The following is a 9,084-nucleotide window of genomic DNA, read 5'->3' as shown; positions in this document are numbered from 1 at the left end:
TTTTTTGAGGCAGGGTTTCTCTGTATAGCCCTGGTTGTCCTGGAACTCACTTTGTAGACCAGGCTGGCCTTGAACTCAGGAATCAGCTTGCCTCTGCCTCCTAAGTGCAGGGATTAAAGGCGTGCACCACCACGCCCAGCCCATGATCCCTTGACAAGCCTCTATCTCCAAAAATATTTGCATTACAACTCATAACGGTAGCATAGTTACAGTTATGAAGTAGAAATGGAAACAGTTTAAGATGGGGGGGTCAGCACAACATAAGGAACTGTATTAAAGGGTTGCAGCATTAGGATGGTTGAGAACCACTGCTCTAAATAGATGTACAGTTTTTAAAAATTGTTTGACAGATGTATATTTTGACAAAATTCTGTGGTAATGAAAACTGTATACCACTAGGGGGCTATCATCTTTCAAAAAATTTAGTTCAGTTAAGCTTTTGAAGTTAGCATTAGCTAAATTTCAAATGTTTGTCAGTAAACTTTGTCTCATGTATTTATACAGAGAATTTAAATGTTCTGACAGTTTTGACTCCTGAATGTTGAGACTTAATCAGTAACTGAAAACTCCAAAGTTTGTTAATCTTCCTCCAACTTTCCATTTCAAAGCTAGTTAGCTTTTTCTTTGATATTATGTATAGTAGTAGATGCTGATAATTTGCTATGTACCTGATGTGTATTTGTTTAATATTTAGAAGCACACAAAAAAGAGGAGAATCGTTTGGAATCAGCAGAATAGGTAGTAAAATTAAAGGTGTATTCAAGAGTACCACAATGGAGGGAGCTGTGCTGCCTAATTACGGGGTTGCTGAAGGTGAAGATGACTTTGTAAGTGAAAAAATTAAGTGTAACCTATGTACAGTTTTCTGGTTAATATGCATTAAGTGTAGGGTCTGCTAGCTTATATTCTCTTTTATTTTCTCCCTTCAGACTTCCTTTATATGTAAATGTTCATTCTTATGATTAGTTTTGTAGTTCATTGTACTAACCCCTTTTCTTAGACTCACCTTGTTGCTTCCTAAGGAAAATAAGCCCAGGCATTTCTAGTAGTCAGACAACTTACTATTGTGTGTATGTGTATGTTTGTATGGATGTAGGTACATTGTGTGTGTTTGTATGTTTGTATGGATGTAGGTGCATGTGTGTGAATGTGTGTGTGTGTATGTATGTTTGTATGGATGTAGGTGCATGTGTGTGTGTATGTATGTTTGTATGGATGTAGGTGCATATGTGTACACATGTGTGGAAGCTGGAGGACTGAGGAAACTGCCATTCATCAGGCATGGTGCACCGTTTTGTTTTGTTTTCTACCCTAAGAGTGTGTGTACATGATATATATGTTTCCACATGTCAGAGGATAGTTTGGCGGGAGTCAGTTCTCTCCTGCCACCATGAAGGTCTTGGTCATCACCTTTACTAAGCCATCTTGCTGGCCCTGTTTGTTTGTTTGTTTATTATGTATTTGGGACAAAGTCTCTCTCACTGGCCTGGAGCTCATCAAGTAGATTAGGCTGGTATGCCATTGAGATCCAAGGATCTGCGAATGTCTCCCTCCCTAGCATGGGGACTATCAACCTGCACTACTGTGCACAACTTTTTTTTTTTTTTAAATAGGATTTGTCAGTCTGACATAGTGAAGGCAGAGGAAGGGAAATCTCTCTGTAAGTTTGAGACTATCCTGGGTGTATATAGTGAGTTCCAGGACAGACAGAGCTATATAGTGAAGCCCTGTCTCAAAACAAACACAAAAATCAATCAGGGTCTGTCTTACTATGTAGCCCTGGCTGGCCTGGTACTCACTATGTAGAGCCAGGCTATCATTGCCTGGCTTCCAAGCATAGGCGACCACACCTGGTTCACAGGTCTTTTAAACAGGTTCTGCTGATTCAGCTCAGGTCCTTTTGTTTGCAAGGCAGGTACTTCCTTGAAAGAGGTATTTTGCTAGCCCTTTACTGTCTTTTCACTGGACGTTTGTTTCAGTCCTGATGTTATCTCTTTCCAGCCTTATGCTTCAGGGATGTTTGTATAGTTATTAGAAGCCTTAATTTCCCATAGCTTAGACTGTGGAACTTGAGGCGCTCAGGTCTCATCCTAGACTGTTTGACAGGACGTCTTGTTTATGTGCATTTGTATTTCCCTCCTTGTGCTTTTGTGCCTTTCTGTGTCTTTGCACACACAGTCCTGCTTCATGGTCCTTTTCTTCTGTTCTCTACACAGAAAACTTCACAATTACCTTTTAAAATTCACCTGATGTTCATAAACCTTTACTTGAACTACTAATAGAACTGAGCATTTTCTTTCTTTGTGCCCTTAATAATATGATTATTATTTTTGAATATATTATTTAATTAACACATGGCAATTTTACATATTTATAGTATAGAGTATAAGCAATATACATGTGTAGGTGATCCTCGTGTGTAGAGGCCAGAGCACTAAGTAAGGCGCCACTTATCAGCCGTGGTGCACCTCTATGATCAGGCTAATTGGTACGTCTGATTCTTGGTGCTTATCTTTTTTCGTTTTGAAAACATTCAAGATATTCTGTAAAAGTAACTTTTTGTTTTGTTTTGTTTTGGGTTTTTGTTTTGTTTTGTTTTCTGAGACAGGGTTTCTCTGTGTAGCCCTGGCTGTCTTGGAATTCACTCTGTAGACCAGGCTGGCCTTGAACTCAGAAATCCGCCTGCCTCTGCCTCCCAAGTGCTGGAAATAAAGGCATATACCACCACACCCCGCTTAAAAGTAACTTTTATTCACCTGATTTAATTTCATTGTCATTTCTGAGTCTTATTGCTTCCATCTGCTAACCTAGGCCTAGTCCTGGAAACTTCCAACCCAACCTCTGTACAATCTAGTCCAGGCCTAGAATGTTTTCAGCCTCTGAGATTTACTGCTGAATAAACTCATCCTTTTTAGTTCTTTCTGAAATCTGGCTGGCTGGTCAACTCATCTGTTCTGACTCAAAACTCCACTCCAAGCTGACTGATTCAAATTGGTTTCTCTCAGCTTCTGACTGAATTGCTCTGCTTGGCTTTATATTAACTTTGGCAATCTGTTCTAATCTTCTGGCTCCTTCTCATGTTCTGTCTTCGCCTGTGTCTAGCTTGTGTTGTCTGCTACCTGGCTCTGTAAAACTGTCCTAGTAAAACTCCCCCCTTCTCTTCACTGCTCTCTTAAGTAGCTTCCCTTCCCTCTCTCTTCTCTTGAGGGTTGTGCAGATCCTAGTCTGTCAAATCTTTCTCTGATTCGTTACTTTGCCTGCCACTCAATTAGACATCACTTTCAAACATGGGTGCTTCCTTCTACAAACTAACTTTCCCTTCATTGTTTGGGATTAAAGGTGCATACTAAAGGTGTGTCTTTATACCAGCCAGAGAAGCCATGTTGTTACTCTGCTAATAGCCTAGGTATGGTGGTACCCACCTGTGATCTCAGCATCTTTAGTTCAAAGCCAACCTAGGCTATGTAGCCTAGATACCCTGTCTCAAAAAACAGACACATAAACAGATAAGATGGATATATTTTTATAGTAATTGTCCCCTTTAACATGACTAATAAATGTCTAGGTGCACAGAGACTCAGAAAGATGTAAAAGAACTATGCTTGTAGATAATTCTTTTTAGAGGGAATTATCTTGCTTTTAGATATTAAATGAAACTATAGATGTTAGTGATTTTAGAAGCAAAGAGATAAGAAATGTAAATTCACCTGGCATGGTGGCACATACCTTTAATACCAGCACTTAGGAGGCAGAGGCTAATACATCTATGTGAGTTCAAGATCATCCTTGTTACATGCAGTTCCATGACAGCCAGGGTTGCTCCACATTCAGAAAACCCATTTTAAAACAAACAAAAACCTAATTCTGTAGAAGTAGATCCTTTTTCAAATTGTACCTTCTTTAATGTTACAATGACTATATTTTTCTGTTTAAAAAATTAGTTGAAGTAAATATTTCATGTTTTCAGGAATGGGGTTACTTTTCAAAATTGTTTCATGGCTCATTGCAGAAATGCGTTGCCAAACTTGAGAAAGGCTCTGCTGACAGATCACAGGCATGTGCCATGGGTGCAATTCATCTGTGTCACTACATCAAGGATGTGGTGTCATCTGTGAACTTTTACACTCTGACATGAAAGATGACTATATTCATTTTTATTTATCATCATGTTTGAACCTTTTATATTTGCATCTTTTAAATACTTCCCACCATCTCTAAAGTGCCTGTTCTCTATTTTCTTTTATACTTTGACCCATAAATGATATGAAACATGGAGTTGATGCCAGGAGCTTGTTCAGTATAGATTGTTTAAATTAATTAGCTAATTCATTAATTTTACATCCAAACCATAGTTTTCCCTCCCTCTTCTCCTCCTAGTTCCGCCCCTCCACTCTCTCTCCTCTTCCCAAGTTTAACATTTTATCTTTACCTTTTCATTAGAAAATTTTTTATGACCTAGTTTCTGAAGTTTAAAAAAAAAAAATCAAACTAACATGCACACGGCTTGGCAATTGTACCTCCTGTGCTGAGGTTTAGGATGTATGAGAAACATAAGTTCACCTTGATAATGTTTTCCAGATTGAAGAAGGGATTGTGGTAATGGAGGATGATTCTCCAGTAGAAGCTGTGAGCACACCTAACACTCCTCGAAACCTTGCTGCCTGGAAAATTAGCATTCCGTATGTAGACTTTTTTGAAGATCCTTCCTCTGAAAGGAAGGAGAAGAAGGAGAGAATTCCTGTGTTTTGTATTGATGTTGAAAGGAATGACAGACGAGCAGGTAAGAGTTCTGAGTCTTTCTTTATTATTATTATTAAATGTATTTATTCACTTTATAGCCCAGTATCAGTCCTCCCTCTCCTCCGATCACTTCCTCTTGTAAAGTCCTCTCCCCATTCCCCTTAGAAGGGGAAACTCCCCTCTGGGTGTCAACCCTCCACACCCCCCAGCTTACCCGTCCAGCCTGCCTCCCACCCCACCTACTCCCCCACCCCGGACATCTAGTTCTGAGTCTTCTGCCCACGGGTCTGTCTTTACTGAGTGCACACTTGTTGCCTGTAACTGTTGAATGCGATTACACCTAAGTGTCCAGAACAAAACCAGAAGGAAAGCTCAGTGTTTCCTAGGTTACCTACTAGCAGTTAGCTAATTTCTCAGTGTTTCCTAGGTTACCTACTAGCAGTTAGCTAATTTGTTCAATCAACACCGAATGGGTCCCTATAGACACCTCACAGCCCAACAAGGAATCTTATATGAACTTCTTTTATGGTTTTGTTTTTTTAATATTTATTTATTTTTATCTTGTGTGTGAGAGTTTTGCCTGTATATTTGTTTATATGTATGTACCTGGCCTGTAACTGGAGTGACATGTGGTTGTAAACCACCCTGTGAGTGCTGGGAACCAAACCCGGGTCCCCTGGAAGAGCAGCCAATGCTCGCAGCCACTGCACTTTTTCTGGTCCCTCTTCTTTCTGCTTTGTTGCTGTTGTCATTAATTATTGTACTTAGTTATTATTAGTGCATTGACCACTACATTGACTATCGCATCAGCTTATTTGCCGCATTAGTGTGCATGCATGTGAGTGGATGACACATATGTAGAGGTCACTTGTGGACATTGGTTTTCCTTACAGTATGGTTCCCAGATCTCAAGTGCAGGTCATCCGCTGTTCTGAGCCATCTCTCTAGCCCTTGTATTATACCAATTTAAACAGGAATCCCTTTCCCCATTCTTTTCTTTGAATTTTAACCATTGTTTTTTGAATTTTAACCATTTTTTAAATTAACTTTTCCCATACATTATATTTCAATCACGTTTACCTCTCCCACATCACCCCATCTTCCTGCCCCACCCCTGCTTTGTCAATGGCTGAGTAGAGTTGGATGAAGCATGAACAGACCCAGCTCTCCCAAATGTCTTCCTCTTCGCTGTCTGTCCATTGGCTGTCTTGGGTGTAGAGAAGTGAACACCGCCAGCCGCACAGTAACCACTGCTGCTCGGCTCTGTTGAGCTGGTGCAGCATCCAGTGTGAAAGGAAACACAAAGTCTTGAACATTTTGGGTTGATGGATAGAAACTTAAAGCAAAGCTCAGGAGAGGGAAGTGGCTGCCAGGTAAGGAAGGGCATGACAGTGGGTTTTAGACTACTTTAGCTGAGTAGCAGAGAAACTGGCTCTAGGTCAGGAAAACAGAGCACAGCATCAGGAGCAGATGACTCTGAGTAGCTGGCTGAGGTGTGTCCTGCGGTGACTAGGCAGCAGCAGGCTCTTACTCGGTCCAGGTCAGAGGCAGTGTTTATTTTATGGTAGCTGCTGTCAGTCTTACTGAATAAGCACATAGTGAAGTCATTGTCCTTACTGTAGTCTGATATGTGCTCGGGGCCTCATTTGGATTGGCCATATACTTTTGTTACTGACTTTTTGAACAAACTTTAATTTCTGTGCAGTAATAAAAATGTAGGGCAGTGGTGGCACATGCCTTTAATCCCAGCACTTGGGAGGCAGAGGCAGGAGGATTTCTGAGTTCGAGGCCAGCCTGGTCTACAAAGTGAGTTCCAGGACAGCCAGGGCTATACAGAGAAACCCTGTCTCNAAAAAAAAAAAATGTAAATATAGTGTAACAGTAACTGTTGTCATGAGTGTAACAGAGCCCTGCTGTCCTATAATGTGCCCTTAGGAAGCCACGGCCTCTGAAGGAGAAAAGTGTGTATTCTTTTCATCATTTGCTGCACTGATTTTGTTGGGCAGGGAAATTGAGCTTCCAGATCTTACGGGCTGGTGAAATGACTCAGGGTAAAGAAGGTGCTTGCTGCCAAGCCTGGCAACCCAGCTTAGAACTCTGGAATCCACCTGTGGAAAGAGAAAATTGACTCCCACAGGCTGTCTTCTGCTTGGGAGGCAGATGCAGAAGTAGGCAGATCTCTGAGTTTGAGGCCAGCTACCAAGCAAGTTCTAGAACAACCAGGGCTACACAGAGAAACCCTGTTCTCAACCCCCCCTCCCAAAGAAAGAAAGAAAGCAAGCAAGGAAGGAAGAAAGAAAGAAAACTTTCCTATGACTTGCACATAATGATCAACACACAAAAATAAATAATTTGTAATTTTTTTTTCGAGACAGGGTTTCTCTGTATAGCCCTGGCTGTCCTGGAACTCACTTTGTAGACCAGGCTGGCCTCGAACTCAGAAATCCGCCTGCATCTGCCTCCCAAGGGCTGGGATTAAAGGTGTGCGCCACCACTGCCCGGCCAAGAATTTATCATTTTTAAAAATAGTAATTGCATACCTTTAGATCATAAAGTTCCTGCCAGCTTTGTGATTCTGATATCAAAATCTGCCTGGTTGTTTGACATCATAAAAAATGAAATTTATTAATCTCTTCTAGATAATTTAGAATAAAAATATGGGATGAAATATGATAACAGGATACCTATTTTAAAATAAATATTTTAATGTAATATCCCCCATTTTAGTAGTATTAATGTTTTACTTTTTGTAGTATACTGTAAAATTGCTTGTTTTTAATTTACAGTTGGACATGAACCTGAGCATTGGTCTGTCTATAGAAGATATCTTGAATTCTATGTACTCGAATCAAAACTAACAGAATTTCATGGTATGTTGCTCATTTATTAAAAAACATTACAATTCAGTGATTGGCCTTCTTAAAGGTTCTTATTCTAAATTTTTTTACTTTAAGTGTACAAGTTGATATTGACAGTTTATATATAGTTATATTGAAAATAAGAATGTTGATTTTCTGTTTTTTTTTCTTATCTATATCTTTAGTGTTTACAGTGGGTATTGACTTTTTTTTAATGATAAGAGTTTAAAGGCAGCTCTTTGTACATTAGAAAAAGTGCTATCCAATTTACTTTTTGTTTATATTAATGTGGCAAAGAATTGGCATTTCCATTGTGTTAAACATCCATGTTCCTGCTGCTAACCATGCTGATGTTTTATTTCTTGCATTTAGATACAACAATGAAGCTTGTGATTCATTTCTTTAGTGGGTTGGTCAGTTGTAAAATAAGAGCACTCTTTTGTTTCAACTTTTCTTGTTCTGAACCCATTTGCTTTAGTTAACATTTCTAGCCACTTTGCAGTTAAGTTGATGAGGGTTATTTTTTTATATCCTAAATCTTTTTAAGGAAAGTCTTGTGGAGGATCTCCTGATACAATTCATGTTGACTCTAAATTGATGGGGCACAGGCCTTCTTTACCCTAAGAGCTAAGCCCATAATGAGCTATAGGAAAATGAAGGAGCACACACTATCACTGCATAGTTTTGTCTGTGTTTGAGTGTGAGCTTGTGTACAGGCTTGTGCCAGACAGGGGCGTGGCTCCCTTTGCTTTTCTTTCTCTGAGAACTTTAGGGTTTGGTTTAAGGCTGAGAGAAGATAATATATCTCCATACTTTAAACCCCTGTAGTGAGCCTAGTGGTGGTGGTGTACACCTTTAATCCCAGCATTCAGGAGTCAGATCTCTGTGAGTTCAAGGCTAGCCTTGTCTATAGAACTAGTTCCAAGATGGCCAGGGTTCCACAAAGAAACCCTGTCTTGAAAAACAAAACAAAAAACCAAACCAAACAAACAAACAAAAAAAAATGATTGAGTTCTCCATTTTGTTAATAAAATTGCTAATGTCAGCCTGATTGAAAAGGCTTATCTTTTATTTTAAAATTTTGTTCTTAAGCTTGTTTAAACTGGACAAAATGCTACATTTTTTTTCCTTCCAAGATTAGTGTGTATTTCTTTAGTGAGAATTTATCTAATAGATCCCCACTTATTTCAAAATAATATTGTAATATTTTTAAAACTTTTAAATTTATTCCTTGTCAATTCTATCCATGCATCCAATGTATCTTGACTTTATCTACCCCTTTCTCCTGCCCCATAGCACACCCATGTCACTTTCTCACCTTTATATCTTTTTTTTTTTTTGTAACTCAGTGAGCCCAGTTCATGCTACCAGTTTGTATTTGTAGTGTTCACATGCACACTGGTATGGGGTCATCCACTGAAGAATGGGCACACACTGGGGTCATGTTCACAAAGAAAACTGACCATCAACTGCCAATAGTTTCCCT

The 9,084-nt window shown here is 39.5% G+C and overlaps 1 protein-coding gene across 2 annotated transcripts in view; it reads left to right on the top strand.

Moving 5' to 3' along the window:
• Positions 1–9,084, top strand: part of Snx14 (sorting nexin 14) — a 62,937-nt gene that overhangs the window by 40,336 nt on the left and 13,517 nt on the right. For both annotated transcript variants that reach the window (XM_021206636.2, XM_021206637.2), the window contains 3 exons: positions 695–827; positions 4,579–4,780; positions 7,527–7,610. In XM_021206636.2, coding sequence (XP_021062295.1) covers positions 695–827; positions 4,579–4,780; positions 7,527–7,610 — 419 coding nt within the window. The remainder of the gene's footprint in view (positions 1–694; positions 828–4,578; positions 4,781–7,526; positions 7,611–9,084) is intronic.

Source organism: Mus pahari, chromosome 10 (genome assembly GCF_900095145.1).
Source record: "Mus pahari chromosome 10, PAHARI_EIJ_v1.1, whole genome shotgun sequence".
NCBI lineage: Eukaryota > Metazoa > Chordata > Mammalia > Rodentia > Muridae > Mus > Mus pahari.
This window is presented reverse-complemented; position numbering and strand designations above follow the sequence as displayed.